The sequence below is a fragment of the Dasypus novemcinctus genome, chromosome 21, assembly GCF_030445035.2.
Source record: "Dasypus novemcinctus isolate mDasNov1 chromosome 21, mDasNov1.1.hap2, whole genome shotgun sequence".
Taxonomy (NCBI): Eukaryota; Metazoa; Chordata; class Mammalia; order Cingulata; family Dasypodidae; genus Dasypus; species Dasypus novemcinctus.
The window spans coordinates 41,623,343-41,642,252 of record NC_080693.1 but is presented as its reverse complement, the minus strand read 5'-3'; the positions used below and the strand labels follow the sequence as shown (position 1 = coordinate 41,642,252).

At 42.0% G+C, this 18,910-nt stretch overlaps 2 protein-coding genes across 2 annotated transcripts in view; one reads left to right on the top strand and one right to left on the bottom strand.

The window, feature by feature from the left end:
- The window catches only part of HEATR6 (HEAT repeat containing 6), a 40,972-nt gene extending 33,538 nt beyond the window's left edge, over nt 1-7,434 (bottom strand). Inside the window, exons 1-2 of the mRNA XM_004479998.4 lie at nt 3,821-7,434; nt 1,516-1,623 (exon numbers count right to left, since the gene is read on the bottom strand). Coding sequence (XP_004480055.2) covers nt 1,516-1,623; nt 3,821-4,036 — 324 coding nt within the window. The 5' untranslated portion in view covers nt 4,037-7,434. The remainder of the gene's footprint in view (nt 1-1,515; nt 1,624-3,820) is intronic.
- LOC101410612 (C-C motif chemokine 4-like) lies at nt 4,666-14,940 on the top strand. Its single transcript, XM_004480000.5, has 5 exons — nt 4,666-4,843; nt 6,891-6,966; nt 7,573-13,273; nt 13,825-13,939; nt 14,531-14,940. The coding sequence occupies exons 3-5, from the start codon at nt 13,066-13,068 to the stop codon at nt 14,616-14,618; spliced, it is 411 nt and encodes a 136-aa protein (XP_004480057.2). The 5' UTR covers nt 4,666-4,843; nt 6,891-6,966; nt 7,573-13,065; the 3' UTR covers nt 14,619-14,940.
- Nucleotides 14,941-18,910: the final 3,970 nt, after the last annotated feature.

Below are 18,910 nucleotides of genomic sequence, written 5' to 3'. Positions count from 1 at the left end.
AGACACTGTTGGTTACCTACCCGGCACTCATCTCCTCTCTCTCTGCTAGCAAAGTGGTTTTATTTGGGGTGCCCACCTCTCCCACATGAGACCCAGGGGTAAATCCTAATTAGTCTAAGACTGTGGTTCTCAACTGGGGGAGACTTTCCCCTTCAGGGGACATTCAGCAATGTCTGGAGACATTTTTGGTTTTCATAATAGGAGGTGTGCTACTGGCATGTAGTAGGTCAAGGTCAAAGATGCTGCTAAACATCCTACAATACACAGGACAGCCACCCACCACAAAGAATCATCTGTTACGAAATGTCAATAGCAAGGATGAGAAACCCTGATGAAAGCACACTTTGGCTGGATATTGTAATTGGCCATCAGCTCCAGGTGATTCCAATGTGCAGCCAAAGTTGAAATCACTGGTTTAAGATAATCATGGTAAACCATTCCCCCAGTCGGATAGTGGGTTAGGGGGTGCTCATGTGATATCTCCCCAGTGAGATATCAAGGGAAGTCTGCTAGAGAATTTATTGATAGTTTCCTTACTCTTAAAGAAAAGAGATACAAAGAAACAATTCTTTTGCTACTGCTAGATGTCACTGATTTTTAAAAACATATCATTTAAACATATTATGCCCGGAATTGAGGCTGCCATCTTATGACTAGGTAAGGATAACCTCCACACTGAGAATGGCAGAGTGGAAAGACATGACGGAGCTTTTTTATCATTGAGTACCCCAGAGATGCCTCCCTTGGGACTTGTGACATGATATATATATATATATATATATTTTTTTTTTTTTAGTGTTTAGCTATTCTGGGTTGGATTTTCTGGTGTTTTGTTTTTTTTTTTTGTAGCCAAAAGCATCCTAACTGATATAATACTAATTGACAGATTTTGTGCTTTTAATTACATTCGTGTACATTACCTCATGTGGTAAAAGTCTTAATTTTGGAACTGTTCCTAAAAATATATTTAATTTATTTAGCAATTTAGAAAAGGTTCTGGAGAAAGGGGGAGATGTGGTCAGATCTTGATATAAATAACTGGAGTCTTTTTATCCTAATGCTCCCTCTTCCCCAAGCTACTCTTTATGTTTTATGAAGCTCAAAAGTAGATCACAAAAATGGTAACTACAGGAAAGGGGAAAACATACTGGTGGGAAGGCTGGGGGAGAGGGGAATCATTTCAGTTGATTCTTAGATGTATCTTGATCAAACAGATCTTCCATGAAAAATTCTCTAAGACTGGGGGATGGGAGTGGGGTGGCCATGGATGGCACTGGTTTACTGAACCAAACAAAAATGCCTCCAATAGACAAACCTCTAGAATTGGACAGAATATTTTTGGTCTTTTGGTCATTGTTATATTTGTTTTAATACTGTCCTTACTAAGACATTTGCTTTTCCTTTAGCTTCTCAAAAGACCAGCCTATCATTCCTACTACAGATACAGTATTTTAAAAGGTATTTATTTATTCTCAAAATTCATGATCTGAATTCTAAAATCACATTCATGATTACCTGTAATCTGTTAAGTAAATGGTGAATAAGCTGAGACACTTTGCTGACAAGATGATTCTGGTTAAGATGTACCAGTCGGCAAGCTTGGACAAGAAGAGCACTGACATCCTACCAAAACAAAAAACAAAAAACAAAACAAAAAGCAAAAAGACAAAGAAATGGTAACATACCTATCAACCAAGTAGAGATTTTGCAACAACAGTCAACTGGGAAAATGAAAATGGGTATTCTCACTGAAGAATGGGGAAAGATGAAGTCTGGGGCAGAAAGTAGGACAAAAGCGAAATGGCTGTAAAAACAGAATGTGCTTTAAAAAAAAAAAAGAAGGAACAAAAAAATCAATACGGTTTCTGCAGGCTAAACAGTTCAGAATATCTACAGATGTACAGATGGTACAATTAAATAACAACACAAAAAAAGGCTTCCAGAATATAAAAGTAAGCAAAAGCTAGCATAGGAAATGTATTGGGAAAGCCAGAAATGGCATTTGTATGGATTTTATGTAAAACTAGGGAATCGTACAAGAAGAGGAACCTATCTGCAAATCATTTATCCAATAATGTTTACTGAATAAAGAGGCTCTGAGCACCTACTAAGTGCCAGGTAATATGATGGGTTCTTGGTCTCCAAAAGTGAAAAAAAAATGTTCCTGAACTTCAAAGAGCTTATAATCTAATGAGGAAGACAGAAATACCCACAGATAATGAAAAAGTGAATTAGGTGCTGGAAAAATTAACTATAAACTCTATAAGATACAAACCGGATGCTGGAGGGGGAAATGGTAATTAGGAAGGGCTTGTGGAAGTGATTTTAAGCAGAATATGGAATAATTGAAAGGAGAATAGAAATTTGCCAGACAGGGCATCAAAAGGACACTGCAAGCAAAGAGAGGGAAGAGTGCAAAGACATGGAGATATGAAACACCATTAGGCTTCTGAAAAACAGCAAGTTTTAAATGATGGCACACAGGGCACAAAAGGAGGGGTGACAGGAGAGGAGACTGGAAAGGTACTTATTTTTGTTGCAAAAATATCAAATTATTCAAATAAAGGAAAAGTCCCCTTTCACTATTCCCTTAATCCCACTCTGCTCCCTAGCAATGCACATGATTATCTTGCTGTGAAATCTTACAGACTTTTTTCTTTGCATATACAAACACATTTTAAGATTTCCTTTTTTCCTTAGTTATACTGGCCTCATGCAATGTGGATTGTTCTGTAACTTGGTTTGACCCTTTCCCAATACATTTTGAAGATCTTCCCAAATAAGAGTTTAATTTTCATAATCAGTTTGGTTCCCCCCAGAGAAATGATTACTCTGGTAGCAGAAGAACAAAGAGTGGTAGAAGAAGGGCTGCGCTGGAGGCAGAAGAAGTTAGGAGACTGACAGAATAGAACAGTCCATATGGCACTGGTGAAGGGAAGACAAAAAGGGATAGACTGAGAAATATTTATGAGGCAGATTGTGAAGAATTCAATGATGGACAGGATGGGGACAGAGAAAGAGGGAAGAAACCAGGGATAAATCCAGTAGCCTTGAATGACCTGGACTGCATGCATGTATGTATGCATTGAAAGGTGGGATGGGTGTGTGTGTGCGTGTGTGTGGTGATAATGAGTTTATTTTATAAACTGCAAGTGTGAGGTGTCTGTGAGCACCAGAAGGCAACGGTATGACTGGTTAAGCGTTCAGGGGATTCAGCAGTCATCACAATACAAATGACAGCCAAGACCTGATGTGTGAGTATAAGATTTCGCAAAGAAAGTAAAAAAAAGTTTCTAAAGAAAAGGCAGAGCGGGGAGTAGCTGGCATGGAGGCCCAGAAAACGCAGACACTTTGCGACAGACTTTGGTCCCAATTCCAGCTCTGCCATTTGCCAACAATGTGATAATGGATCTTTTTGTGCCTCAGTTTTTTTCAACAGTAATTCAGATTTAATAAGACCCACGTTCTAAGACTCTCGGAACCGTGTGCCATGTACTTAAATGGTAATAATTAATTTTATGTACAAATTGTGTTGGATGCAGAGAGAGGGGCTGGGGGAGGGATGACACCGAAGGCATATCAGAGCAGATGCCATCAATCTGGGTTTTAAAAGAGTTTGCCAAGCACTGCAAGATCTTCCAGATGGAGGAGGGCAGAGAATGTGGCACGGAGGGAAGGTGCAAACGAGCCTGGAACGAAGTAATCCCGGGCGGGGGAAGGGAAAAGCCCAGAGAGGCCGGCAGGAGCAGCCAGGGTGAGTCTCAGAGGGCTGGGGCGGGGGCTAGCGGGCGCGGCTCCCTCCACCGCGCGCGCCGCCTACCTCCGGGGCCACGGCGCCGTGCTCGCTGTAGTTCTCGGAGATGAGCTGGTCGAAGAGCAGGTGGATCTCGGTACGGGCGGAGCTGCTGTCGTCCGGGCGAAGAGCGCAGAGCCTGGCCGACAGGCGGCGGAACCCAGTCCCCTCTGGGGGCGGCTCCCGTGGTGTCTCCCGCTGGGGCCCGCACGGCAGGGAGTCGGCGACCTGCACCGCCGCCATCTTGCCTCCGTAGGAGGACAGGGAAATACTTCCGGGGCACGCGCAGCACCCGCCCACCTCTGCCCTCGCTAGATCTGGAAATGCTTGGTTTGGTTGGTTTCCATGACTACTGGACGCCTGGGACTGGTTCCCTGCAAATGCTTTACAGAGATTGGCGAATCGTTTTCATCTCCCCATTCTTCTTGAGCCCTGCCTCAATTTTGTTCCTGAGCGGCACTGACATTACTCTTTTGAGTTCTGACTTTTTAAATTTGCGCTGGGCTTGGGTAATCCCAGGGATGAAGAATAGGCTGCTGCGGATGAAAATGGCAGAAACTGCTGTTCTACGACATCCTTCTCTTCTTACATTATATCAGAGGCCCTGATTTTTACCCTGGCACAAGGCCACCCTGAAAAAATAAAAGGCTGTATTTCCCAGTATCTTTCCAACTGGCTTTGGCCATGTGATTAAGATCTGGCCAGTGGAATATGGAGCAGCTTTCCGGTTCTCAAGTGACAGCTGACTGCACTCTTTGTTCCCTTTTCTCCCATTTCTCAATGTGGATAACTGCACTCTTTGTTCCCTTTTCTCCCATTTCTCAATGTGGATCAATCATAAGGCATCTCGCCCGACAAGAGAAGTAATTTGGGAGTATAAGTTGAACCATGTAAAATAGAATGCGCCTAAGGGTGACCTGTTTGAGATTAGACACTCCAAGATTTTCGGAAACCTTGTGGAAAAGAAGTTGGAAAATAAAATAGCCATTTTAAAAACTGTGAACAAGAAAAGAAAGAAAAAGCTGTGAACAATTTTCACTCATCCAAGAGGTGAGGGCTACAGACTGCGAAACCATCTCTAGGGTCTTTGAGTTATGCAAATATAAAGTAAATCCTCTTAGGGAAAACCTTAAAGTTAACTGAATGTATGTGTTTTATTCTGAGAATAGAACATTTCTGTTCAACAAGGAAAACTGGGGAGAGATAGGTCTCTGAAGACTTTGGACTTTGTTCAGGAAAAATATTTATTTTTGTTTGGATTTATATTCTACTATGCTTGTATATTATGGCTTATTCTTGGGATGTGTGTATATGTGTGCTTTATATGTGCATTTATGTGTGTGTATCTGTGATATTCAAGCATTTGCTCAGAGAAGATCAGGAACTGAGACGCAGTCACTGGGTGCCTTAGCCTGGGCCCTGAAAGCAGAGCCTGAGAGGAGGTTCATTTGTGGATGATGTGTTAAGGAATGAGCAAGGAAGGATGGAGGATCAATATAAATATGCATTATTGAGTTAACCATTGCAAAGGGGTAACATTGCTTCATCCTTGGGATTTTCTGAGAAGCCTTATGGAACATTAAGTCTTCAGTTCCTGAGGAACTGAAGAGGGTAGCATGCATCTGTTAGCTTTTGACTTCTGTTGGTCAAGCGTTGCCCCACGAGGCATGAATGCTCCATTGCTTTTGGGCTGAACATGCATGAGTGCTTAGTGGTTCCTGCAGGAGTTCCATTTTGCATAGTCAAAGAAGATTGAAGACAAAAATGAGGGTCTTGGAGTACTATATAGCCAAGGCTTTGACAAATTAAACTTGTGTCAAGCTAGTGGATGCCTGAGATGAAGTGGTTGCTTTTGCAGTCATTAGAATAAGAATGCAAAGCCAAGAATATTTGAAGCAGTGCATAAGAGATGTCCAACAACCATGCTAGAAGGATGCACAGGTCTGGTGATAAACACAGTGGAGGTTGTATGAAAGAGACCGTGAAAAGGAGCTGATGTGGGTTTGGTGTGGCTTGTGCTAGGTTGCAACATGGATAACCCACATAGTGTTATTCAAGACTGAATGGCTCAGATTGGTCAAATGTACCAATGCTGGTCTATTAAGTTCTGATAGAACGTACCATTGTGAATGGAGTGTGGCTCCCCCAAGGATATGAACAGGCCTATAATTAATCACCTAGGACAAACTTAATTCCTGGATAAGAAATGAGGGCTTATGAGGTAGCCTGAAGCTAAGATGAGGGGGAAGCTTTCCCTTTTCTCTGGTAGCAGCTTGAAGAATTTTAGCTGAACTACAATAGACCTGGATCCTGGGCAAGGAAAGTATGCTGTCGGGTCACTCTCACATTTGGCTTGAGCCTCGGTTTCTTCCTCAGTAAAATGATGAGGTTAAGTATGATGCATTTGAAAGGCATGGATTCAATTAGTGTAATAAAGACCCCAAAGAAAAGTGACAAGATAGAAATTGACCTCTTCCATAATACCTAAGCATATGCCACCCAAGTCTCATGTGGTGACTTCCCAGAGTTGGAGACCAGGCCCCGATTTAACTTTTGCTCCTTCTTCTAGGGTGTTGCCCTTTTCCCCGTAGCTCATGATGGCTCACTACAATATCCATATTCCAGGGGTAAGCGTGAAGGTCCCTTCCCCTTAAGGACATGATCCAAAAGGTGTAGATCCCATTCTCTCTTACATTTTTTGGGCCAGAACTTGGTGACATGCCTACACCTAACTTCAAAGAAGTCTGGGACATGCAGCTAAATTTGTTTTTCTCTGAAAGATGCAGAGACTTGATGGTGGGGGGCAACTTCAGAGAGTGGTTATGAGGATCAAATAAGAGCATGTAGGTGAAGCTCTGGCCACTCAGTGTGCTTTCTAAAATTGTCTCCTTCTCCGTGAACCCCTGTCTAACTTCCCCTGCCAATGAAATCCCTCACACTTGACATCTGCCCCTCACATGTCACACAGTGCCAGATAACCCCTGTCTTACCCTCTAAAGTGTATAAGGTGTGTTCGTTTTAGAGAACAGGCTAGATCACAAGCTCCTTGAGGGCAAGGATCATGGCCTTGGTGATGTTTTGTTTGCATCTCCTACAGGGCCCAACTTACCCACAGAAGGAGGGGATTGGACTGGAATGATTACCAGGCATTTCCAGCACTAAACCTCTATGAGGTTCTGGTTTGCTCACCTCTTTGTTGAGATCCACAGTGAGAAGTGCATAGCTTCTGCTACAGCCTGAGAAATAGGTAGTTTCAGATCCCAGTGCAGCTTGAAGAATCTTAGCTGAACTAGATCTGGACCCAAGAGGGTATGATGTGCCTGAGAAACAAGATTCTCCAGTTTTGTTGGTTTGGTTTAAGTTTACCACTGTAAGCTGATCCTGGGGCCAGGACTGGGCTCTGGTTAACCAGCTAGGTAGACTAGGGGTTCTTAAACCATGGTGAGAGATTGATCCCTTTGAAAATCTGGTGAAAGCTATTCTAGCTAGAAAAATCCACATGCCCATGAAATCCTGTGTAAAATTGCATGAAGTTTATCCCTGGACCTTAGGTCAAGAACCCAAAGGATAAGCCAACACTTACTCCTAGCTCTTTAACAGCTCCATTTCATTTCACTCCTGCATTGTGTCTTGGCTCTTACCTTAGAAGAATAAAAAATAGGTTTCAAACAGGGGAGAACAAATGAACCCAACAGCCCTCACCTGAGAAAGCGATGCTTCGGTTCCCACAATCAGCAAAGCTAATATTTACAATTTCTTTTTACATTTTTTGTTTTTAGGAGGTACAGGGGATTGAACCTGGAATCTTGTACATTGGAAGCAGGTACTCAACCACAAAACTACATCCCCTCCCCCACAATTACCTTGTAAATTTATGAACATTGTTATAATCTTGTTTCCCACTGTTATTTCCTTTGTGACTCTGCCCTGCACTCTAATGTCATCAGACCTGAAGCATCTTTTATATCCTTCTCCATTATCATTGTTCGGCCTTTCCCAGTTTGGTGAAGCCCTGGTGGTGCCTCTGGGGATGGTGGATGGAGAGGAAGGAGAGAAACAACCCCCCCCCCCACGCCCCGCCATGATTATTAGTTGCAGATGGTTTTACATTCTCTGGGACCAGTGGCTCTTCTAGCAGGCACCTTCTTGGGTTGATGAGACACAACTCTCTTGCGCTTTTCCAGCAGCAACCTCCACAATGAGGGTGAAGCTTCAGGCCCTCAGGCCGCTGCTCTCCCTGCCTTCCCCCTGGTCCCTGGCTCCCTTCCAACATACTCTTTCTCACCTCCTGTGTCTGTACAATTACTGTCTTTAAAACCCTGGGCTCTTTCCACCTCGCCCCTAAGATTGCTAATATGGGCTGTGGCGAAGGGGAAGCAAAGGGAAGAGAGCCGGCAATGTTGGGTTACACTGGGGCTTTAGCATCCAGATATCCTTCCTCGTTACTGTTAATTGTGAATAAAGATGCCTCTATTGCTTGTTTTGTTGAAAACTCTGTGTCACAGACAATGCTTCCTTCCCCTCATCCTGTCCCGTCTCCCCGCACTCTCAGTCCATACCATGAGTTAACTCTCAGAGTGATACCATGACTTAACATTCCCTCCCTCACTTCTTGGGGAACCCCCTTCATAGCATGATTCCCTTTTTTTGAGAGGTGGCTTACCCGAGTTGGAGAGAATGAGAAGGAGGAAATGGAAACTGCTGAGTCAATCACATTTTTGATAATGGACCTTATTATCTACCTCTGTGATTATGCTTACCACACTGTTATAAGTAACTAATTATGTAATTTTCTCTTACAAAATGATAACTATAACATGATGAATTTCCTGATTTCTTATAATTTTATAATTTTCTTATGACTTTTATTCTTTTAAATAAAGGTGGTTTATTTAGTATAATATTCTATTTTAGTGTTTATTTATAAGATTTTCCATATCAATCCCTAAGGCAATATGAAATAACCTTTTGTCATATGTGTTTTTATTTGGATTGGAAAATAACATAATTGCATGCATAGGATATACTTAATATACATATGCTGAATGGATAATGTTAGGGAGCCTTAAAACGGCTGAGTAGAAAGGGGTGTAGAGATTTCCTAGGTGGTAAATGGATGCTCCCAAGGTGAACTTGCTTAGAGTCACACAAATGGAATTTGAATCCTGAGAAATCCTCTCTGTAGAATTGTTCCTCTGCATTATTTAACAATGTATCTCCAATGATAGCCACAGTGCCTGACATACAGTGGTGCTTAATAAATATTTGGTGAATGAATGAATCATTGATCTGGGGTTCTTAACCTTTTTTGTTTCATGGACCCCTTTGTCAGTCATTACGAATACTGAATTTTTTTTCTTAAACTCACCAAACACTGGTGAAGCCTTACCCTGTTTCAGGAATTTAACACCCTTTGAAGTTGATGCTCTACATCTTGACAGCCAAAGAACAGGCTGTAGCAGGTGACTAAGGCCCATTTCCACTTTAAAAAGAGGAGGCACTGTTGGCTGAGGGGTGAAGTGCGCCAGTCACTGATGAGCTGCTCCAACCAGCTCACAGTCCTATGGACTCCATCCTGAGCCTGCACTTTGGACAATTGTGTACTTGCTTCTTCAGTCCACGATCCAATTTCTGTTTCCATTTCCCCAAGTGGTTTGGCTACCTATTAGAAAAGCACAGGATTGAACTCTTTTATATTACCTTGGCAAAATGACCATATGTTCCAGCTCATCTTAACTATCCATTGTCTACATGTCCTCTTGAGGAACTCTTTAGTTCCAGGCATTCAGTCTCCTAGAGGCTAGTGCTCTTGTCCCTAACACCCAGTACTCCCCCAACACTCCTTCTAGGAGAGGCCAGGACGTCTGAATTGACCATCTCTGTTTCCTTAGAACTTCACAATCTCTTTTGAACATCTGCTATGCTCAGAGATTCCCTAGATGTGTGATTTCAGAAGTTCCTGTCTGTAAAGTAACTCCAGCCCTCTCTGAATCAGAAGTTGAAAGCTCTTGGGTCTTGACGCACTGTCACCCTTAACATCCTGTGTGATTAACTTCTCTAGGTTTTGCTTTCCTAATCCACACAGTGGCAAAATGGTTTGGAATCATATAAAACCTTGGATGTGGATTCACTGGAGGAAATCAATCAAAAGTACCAGGACCTCTGCAAAGTCATATTACTGCTGTGGCTGTTTATCTTGCTCCCAGCGGGTGGGGGCGGAGCTGGGAGGAAAAAATGACAAAACAGATGTGAAAGTACCAGAATAAGGTTATGAGCACAGTGCCAGTCACGGGTGTGGGAAGGGGAAACCTCTGTATCACCAAGAATAATGGGAAGTGAAGGGCTCCCCTTCTCAGGAGTGGGCAGATGGCCCTCAGAATGCATATGGTGCTCCCTGGAACCATGGTTGACTCTTAAAAATTTTTTTTAAATTTATTTTTAATTGTGGTAAAATATACATAAAAATTATTTTTAAATTTTAAATGGTACAATGAAAACATTGTATCACTTTCACCACTATCTATTTCCAGACTATTTTCATCAACCTAAACCAAAACTCATACTCATTTAGCAATAACTCCCCATTCCCTCCCTCTCCCCACCCTGGGTAAGCACTATTCTACTTTCTGTCTCTAAGAGTTTACTTATTCTAAGTATATCCTATGAAAGCAATCATACATTAGTTGTCCTTTTGAGCCTGACTTATTTCACTGAACAAGATGTCTTCAAGGTTCATCCATGTTGTGGCATGTACCAACACTTATTTTGGTGTGTTGTGTTTTCATTTTCATTTATCTCCCTTGTAATTTCTTCTTTGACCCTCTGGTTGTTTAATAGTTTGTTGTTTAATTTCCAGATTTTTGTTAATTTTCCAGTTTTCCTTCTGTTATTGATGTCTATAGTTTCCATAGTATACCAATTCTCTACTCCTATATAGCTTGGTTCCTCTCCCTTTATCTTTATATTGTTATTGTCTCAGGTTACATCTTTATACACTGTATGCCTATTAACTGACATTAAATCTAATATTACATATTAAGACCATCACTTAGAAATGGCCTCAGTGGGTAAATCTTGGAAGCAACTGGTTTGGCTAAACGTATTGATACAAATCCTTTGTATTCTCAGTTCATAATTTCACTGGTGTGTATATAACATGAACAGAACATTTTAACTCCATAAGACAAAGATCAAATCGGTAAGAGGCTAGGAAGCAAAAGGTAACAGTCAGACTCATTGTGTGGCTCAATGCAGACTAATCATCCATTCTTATCCGTCATCACTCTCCTGATGCAGATGTCTTCACATTCCCCCCCAGGTTGAAAATCAGAACATCTGGCTTATTTAGACAGGGCTTTCCAGGTCAAAGCTTCTTCCTTAGAACACAGTGAGATTTTAGACTTGATCTGCAGTTGAGGCTGCTGCTTCTCTGTCCTTTGAGCTACCCAACACTATATTTCTACCTTTGATGTTATTCCACCTTCTGATTAATTATTTCTGTCACTGTCAGCACTGATGCTGTATTAAGAACTCTTTGAGGGAAGGGCCAGAGCTCCATTCATCTCTATCTTCCCTGGCAAAGAGCAGGTGATTGCTAAATTGGGCTGAATTGAAATTGTCATGGATAATGATGTCCATATGGATCCTGGGGGACAGAAGATACATCCTTCTTTCCATAAATCAAGGTCCTTGATGCATGAAGGTGAAATTACATCAACTAAGAGAGACTCTAGGAGAAATTAATTCCTTAAGTGATATCAAGGATCAGAGAAAACTAGAGCTAGTGCAAAGATCAGAACATTTGAAGCAAGAAGAGGGTAAGGAGAGAAAGAATGGAGGGGACAAGTTAGGACAGTTTGTGTGTGTGTTTGTGTGGAGGGTGATGAGAAAGGATAACACTATATTTTATTTAGTGGCTCCAAAATATCCCAGGGGACTGTGCTGACCCTTCAGATCCCATCATCCTTTGGCACCCAGGAGACGTGGCTCCCTCGTTCACTCTTCTCTTCTTTCTCAAAGCATTAAAAATTAGCGATGTGGACATGGGGCTGAAGGTGGGTAGAGATCTTGACCTGCTTCATGCACTACTATATTCCTGGCCTTTGTAAGCTTTGTCTAGAACTCAGGTCACTAGCAACTGTTAAACCAGGCAGTGCCTTAAATTAACACAAGGAATTCCCTGTGGACTGACTGGGAAGCATCCACATATTTAGGTTATACATTTTGTATAAACTCATAACTGTTTCCAATGCCTTATTTATAACAGAGGAATATTCTTTGTCTTTATTCTTTATCAGGTCTTCCAAACTTGGTTCTTACTGATTTCTTTGTCTTATTTTTTTTATTTGTCCAGGAGAATATGCTTAAATCTTTATTTCTTTTCCATTCCTTCCTTTTTTTTAGGACAGGTTGAATGAACTCTTTCCTAAATTAAAGCTAATCCTAACACAATGGGTCTTTGTGTGTGGCCTAGCCCCTAGTGATCAATGGCTTATCCCTTAGGGTCACACTTTATATTTGTACTAGAGGCTGCGGGGTGGAAAGAAAATGGACCGCAGGGTTAGATGCATCTTGGTTTAAATCTTGGCACTACCACTTATTAAATGTGGGGTCTTGAGCTCATCGGCAAACTGCTCTCTGCTCCTCAATTGCCTCATCTACAAAAATGAAACAATCACACCACTACTCAGGGTTATTGTAGGAAGAGAGATGATGTATGTAAGGCAGTTTGCCCATTGCCTGGCAGAGTAAATGCTCATAAGTAGAAGCTGTATGTGGTCTTGAGTTGCCTTTCTGGGTCCTCCCACATGTCTGAGGCTGGATTCTTTTTGTTCAAGGAAATGCACAGGCCATTAAATTCCTTGGCCCAGCAAAAGGAGGCACAGAAATGGGATCCAAAAGTCCTGGCTTGCCCTTCTTTTTTGGGGCCAGCTTATGGCAAACCTGGAAAAACTGACATCAAGACCCTAGCTTCTGGAGGTACCAACCACAAAAGCCAGCAAATTTCTTGTCTACAAACTTCTTCTAGAAGGTGTGAACTGTTCATCCTTCCTTTCAGGTTTGCAATTCTCTCCCCAGGCTTGGTTACTGCACTGGTATACCACTTCCCTCGAGGGTACAGCCCACTTCTCCCCTCTACCTACCTCCACTTTCCTCCATGATGACATCGCTTGGGGAGGAGAAGCTGTGGAGCTTCTCACTCTCAGCTATCTTCAGTTTCCTTATTGGCACCATGACATCATCTCTATGCTGGAAATTCCACTCGGCCTCCTATGTCCCCACCTCTGTCCCAGGCCCCTATAAAGGAGGGATCCCAACTCAGTATCAGCACAGGACACAGTCAGGGTTCTGAAGCTTCTGAGTTCTGCAGTCTCAGTCTGGAAAGCCTCTCTTCTGCCAAGATCATGAAGCTCTGTGTGACCGCCCTCTCTCTCCTCATGCTTGTGGCTGCCTTCTGCTCTCCAGCTCTCTCAGCACCAAGTAAGTCTACCCTTTCAGCTGCTACTTCTAGAGTCAGATGATGCAGAATCCACTTTTCTAATTGGGGCTGGTCCAACAGTGGAATCTGAGGATGGGATGAAAGGGAACTTGGAAGATTTCTAAATAGTCTACTGTTAAATGTAAGTTCTAGTAGACAATCAATGATATTTAAAGTTGTCTTCTTAAGAAACAATTAGCCACCAATAGAGAAAAAAGGGATGAGTCTAGATGTCAGGCTATAGAATTGGCTCTGCTTCTAACCATCTGTGTAACTCTAAGCAAGCCCGGATCCTTCTCTGTGCCTTGGTTTCCCCATCTGTTAAAAGAAGTGAGTTGGATATGGCCTCTGAGACACTATCTAGCTCCAATCTTCTAAAATTCTTCTGTGATCTTATCTCTGGATCATCTATACAGAATAAGACTAGGTGGGATTGGATTTAAGGGATCATATGTGAGATTCTGGTAGCTCACAGGAGTGCTTAGTGAGTATCCAAAAGTAGAAGTTAAAATAAACCAGAGAGCTTTGATCTCACCACGGCCTTTCCTTACAGTGGGCTCAGACCCTCCCACTGCCTGCTGTTTCTCCTACACCCTGCGGAAGCTTCCTCGCAACTTCGTGACAGATTACTACGAGACCAGCAGCCTCTGCTCCCAGCCAGCTGTGGTGTGAGTATCAACCCCTGGGCCCCTCTGAGAGACGAGGATGAGGTCAGGAGGGGAGGACAGGGCCCTGTGGAGTAGTGGGGGTCAAGCAGCTGGGAGGCAATTCTCAGGGCCGAAATCTTGCCTTTACGGATCAGGTCATGAGGTTGCTGGGAGGAAGTTGAGGAGAGGAAGGGGGTTCCTGGAGGAAGTTAGCCAGACCAGGAAATCAGGAAAAGTTTTAAAAGTTTACATAAGATGTGGGCTAATTTCTTAAACCAGGCTAAAAAAAAAATGTGGGAAAAATGATTGCTTGGAGCAATAGAGAATGGAAAGATATATCCATACTGATTCCAGAACTCATTGTTTCCTAATCTGGGCAATCCCCAAGGACACAACTAAGTCGAATTGGGTGGAAGTTTCAGGGAGTGTGATTCCAACACTAGCCCCAGGAGATATCTCTCCATTCCCGAGAGTCCACCATGAACCATCAGTGAGGTGTTCACGCTAAGGGAGATACCTACCATAAGGAAAGGATAGTTCTCTGTGTGTGTGTGTGTGTGTGTCCTTCAAAGGTCCCATGGGATCCTAACCTGCCTAATTCTGATTCCACAGGTTCCAGACCAAAAAGGGCAGGCAGATCTGTGCCAACCCCAGCGAGCCCTGGGTCCAGGAGTACATGGATGACCTGGAGCTGAACTGAGCCACTGTAGGCATGGAAGCAGGGAGTCCCTAGGGACGGTCATCTGAGCCCAGACACTTCTCAGTGAGATGTACCTTCTCCATGCACAAGGCTCCTCCTAGTCTTCCCTGGGCCTTCTCTTCATTTAGTCTTTATTATGTGCTGTACTATTGTATTGATGTTATTTCTATTATTTATGTTTGTTTTGCTGAAGGACATATGTCCCCCATGGGGATGGTCCACAACCATTGTTTCTCTGCTATTGTGGATCTATGGATAATGAACTTGATTCCCTGTGTTTATTTTGAAACAAAGTTCTCATAATAAAACTTTAAAAAATGTAGACAGTGTCTTTGTGGTTTTAATTTCATTTGGGGTAGAAGGAATTCCCTGGTATTATTAATACAAACTACAGTTTACAGAACCAGTAAGAGCTAGCAATTATTGGGTAATTTACTATGTGCTCTGGGTTAAATGATCTAAATATGTTTAACTTCCTTAATGGTTTCAACAAGGATTTTAACACCCCAATGAAGTAGGGACTGCTGCTTTGAAGAAACAGGTGCAGAGTGAAGTGACTTGCTGAAACTTGCAGATCTGCTTGGGGAGGGCCATGAAAGGATGATCTGAAAGGAAAACAGCTGAGGGTTATCACTTCAACCTGTGTGCGGATGTTGTAACTAATGGCAGCAGCACAATACAGAGGGAGGAGCAATTGGTAGTTCAGAGTCAGAAAAGTGTGCCTCTGTCACTTATTATCAGCATAACCTTAGGAAAGTCATCTTACATACCTCAGTTTCCACACCTGTAAAGTGGGGATAATAGTATCCATTTCAAAGGGTTGTTATGAGGTAATGTGAAAGCAAGCACCCACCGTGGGTCCTGGCTCCAGGAATATTCTCTGCCCCCTCTCTGAGCCTCAGCTTTTCACTTAGAATGGGAATAGTGTCTATCTTCCCAGGATTGAGAATAAAATTAGTTAATGAATCATCACTTTAAAGCTAAAAGCAAATGTGAAGTGTTGTAATGACAGAAGACTGAACATCTGGTTTGGTTCTGGAGTGTTACTGGAGTAACATAAAACTAGTTCTACTTAATAATCCTTCAATTAGAACATTCTATTACATGGGCCAGAGAGAGCATGGCTCTGAAATATATTTCAGATGCACAATAAAGATGTAATCCATGGGATATAGAATCATAGTCTATTAAAGCTGAAAGAAACTCTTAGTCCATCTAATCTGGAAGTGACTCACCAAAGTCACTCTGCAAGTGCGTTACAGAGCAGGACTTGAGCCAGTGCCAATCTCAGGTTAGTACCTTCCCTTGACATACCTCTGCCCAAAAAGAATGCATTGTGTGAGGAGGCTAAGGAGGGATCTATCTTGAAAATCATCTGAGTCGTGTTAGATGCAAAAGCAGGATTGGGGCCCTATACCTGTCTAGGGCCAACAGACACAATTCTCTTTCTCTCCCACCCTCAGCTACCCCCATTATCCCAGAGCCCCAGTAGACACCTCCTTCAGATTCAGCAGGGACTGAGAAAAGGGGAAAGGGGGAAGAGCCAATTCAAAGCAGGTGTGAGAGAGGCTAGCAGCAAAGAACCATCTGGTCTTAGCTTCTGCTTTCATTTGCCTAGAACTGAGCTCTTCAATGTGTCAACCATTAGCCACATGTAGCTATTTAAATTTAATTAAATTTAATTAAGATTAAAGTTAAAAATCCAGTTCCTTGGTCGTACTCATCAGACTTCATGTTCAATAATCACACATGGCTAGTGGTTACCATAGTGGATACAAAAGTTTAAAACATTCCTATTGTTGCAGAAAGTTCTATTGGGCAGCACTGTCTTAGAATATTCTGAGGGACTAAAGGAAGTGAAAGGAGGGGGAGTTGGGGTAGCCTGGAAGGTTAGAGTGTGATCTTTGGAAAAAGATACACAACCTTATTCTGAGAGAAGAGATGGGTGAGATACTGGGTTAGACCTGTGAAAAAATAGAGGTCACTGTGGTAGAACGAATAATGGCCTACCAATGTCCACATCCTAATCCCAGAACCTGTGAATATTACCTTATATGGTAAAAGGGACTTTGCAGACATAATCAACTTAAGGATCTTGAGATGGGGAGATTGTCCTGGATTATCCAGGTGGACCCTAAATGTAATCACAAGTGTTCTTATAAGAGGGCAGCAGCAGGAGATTTTACTACAGAAGAGAAGGCAAAGTGACAACTGAAGTAAGATGCTATGCTACTGGTTTTGAAGATGAAGGAAGAGGCAATGAGTCAAGAAATGCAAGGAACTCAGCTCTAGAAGCTGGAAAAGGCAAGGAAGGAAATGGATTCCCCCCTAGAAGCCTCCTAATGGAGCATGGCCCTGCTGACACCTTGATTTTGGCTCAGTGAAAATGATTTCTGACTTATGACCTCCAGAACTGTAAGAGAATAAATTTATGTTGCTTTAAGCTATCAGATTTGTAGTAATTTGTTACTGATACAACAATCCAACTGAGGAGTCCCTGACAGTGACCCTATCAGCTCACCCCTTACAACTCAGAGCAGAAGGGGGTATTCTAGAGGGTGCTCATACCTGCAGGAGAAACCCAGAGTGATGTGGACACATTCCAAGGTTATGGACTGTAATGAGGTGGGCGCTCTTAAAAGGAACATCTGTGTAGTGAGTTGAATAGTGTCCCCCCAAAATTCATGTCCACCTAGAACCTCAGCATGTGGACTTATTTGGAAATAGGGTCTTTATCGATATAAATAGTTAAGGATCTCAAGATTAAATTATCCTAGATTTAGGTAGGCCCTAAATCCAAACACTGGTGTCCTTATTAGAAAAGGAGAGGCAGAGAGAGGAGAAGGCCTTGTGAAGATGGAGGCAAAGATTGGAGTGATGGGTCTGCCAACCCAGTGAATTTCGAGATCACCAGCAACCACCAGATGTCAGGAGAGAGGCATAGGATGGTTTCTTCTTCAGAGCCTCCAGAATGAACCGACCTTGTCGACCTTGATTTTGACTTCTGAGCTCCTGGACCATGAGAAAATTATTTTCTGTTGTTTTAAACCATCCAGGTTGTGGTACTTTGTTGCGGCAGCCCTAGGAAACTAATGTACAGTCTGCTTCCACAACTGAGTACAAGGGCTGAGTTTTTACTAAGGGTAAAACAAGTAAACAAAGAAACAACAATAACAAAAAAATCCTCTATCCAGATTAGGAAAGAGCTTGCCCCTTCTCCTCGTCCTCATCCTCCTCCTCTTCTTCTTCTTCATTAGAGCAGTTGTAGGTTCACAGAAACACCATGCAGAAAGTACAGAGTTCTCAAATACCCACCTCTCAAACATAGTTTTCCCTATTATTTAACATTTCCATTAGTATGGTATCTTTGTCACCAATTCATGAAACAGTTATTATAATTATGTTATTAACTTTAGCACATTGCTTACAATAGGATTCATTCTCTGTGTTGTACAGTTCTATGAGGTTTTCGTGAATGTGTTTGTGGTAAATTATACACTACTTAAAATTTCCCTTTTTATCGCTTTCCAAATATACAATTCAGTGGTATTAATTACATTCACAAAGTTGTACCTCTATCTCCATCGTGCATTGCCAAAACTTTTCCATCATCCCAACTAGAAGCACCACATCAATTAAACATTAACTCCCATTCTCCTCTCCTGCTTGGCTGCTGATAATCTATATTATGGTTTTTTACTTTATGAATAGTCGTCTGCTTATTTCATATAAATGAGATCATACAGTAATTGTCCTTTTGTGTCTGGCTTATTTCACTCAACATAATGCCTTCAAGTCTCATCCATGTTGTAGCATGTACCAGAACATCAGAACTTCATTCCTTCTTACAGCCAAATAATATTCCATTGTATGTTTATAACACATTTTGATTATCCAGCCAGTTGGTGGACAATTGGGTTGCTTCCACCTTTTGGCAATTGTGAATAATGGCACCATAAACATTGGTATGCAAATGTCTGTTTGAGTTCCTGCTGTCAATTCTTTTGGATATGTACCTACACCATACCTGGGTTATATCTCCTTTGGAGAAAAGTTTATTCAATCCTTTTCCCCATTTTTAAATTGGGTCATGTGTCTTTTTGTGGTTGAGTTGTAGAAGTTCTTTATATTTTTTGGATATTGTATTAGATATGTGATCTTCAAATATTTTCTCCCATTCTGTAGGTTATCTTTTTACTTCTTGATAAAGTCCTTTGCACAATAGTTTTTAATTCCAATGAAGTCCCATTTATTTATTTTTTCTTTTCTTGCTTATGTTTTTGGTGTAAAGT

What these genes read in the sequence shown, in the direction of transcription:
- LOC101410612 (XM_004480000.5), top strand. Translation starts at nt 13,066, where the DNA reads ATGTCCCCACCTCTGTCCCAGGCCCCTATAAAGGAGGGATCCCAACTC. An exon ending in TCCAGCTCTCTCAGCACCAA is followed by an intron (nt 13,274 to 13,824) that starts GTAAGTCTACCC and finishes CTTTCCTTACAG; the next exon opens with TGGGCTCAGACCCTCCCACT. An exon ending in TGCTCCCAGCCAGCTGTGGT is followed by an intron (nt 13,940 to 14,530) that starts GTGAGTATCAAC and finishes CTGATTCCACAG; the next exon opens with GTTCCAGACCAAAAAGGGCA.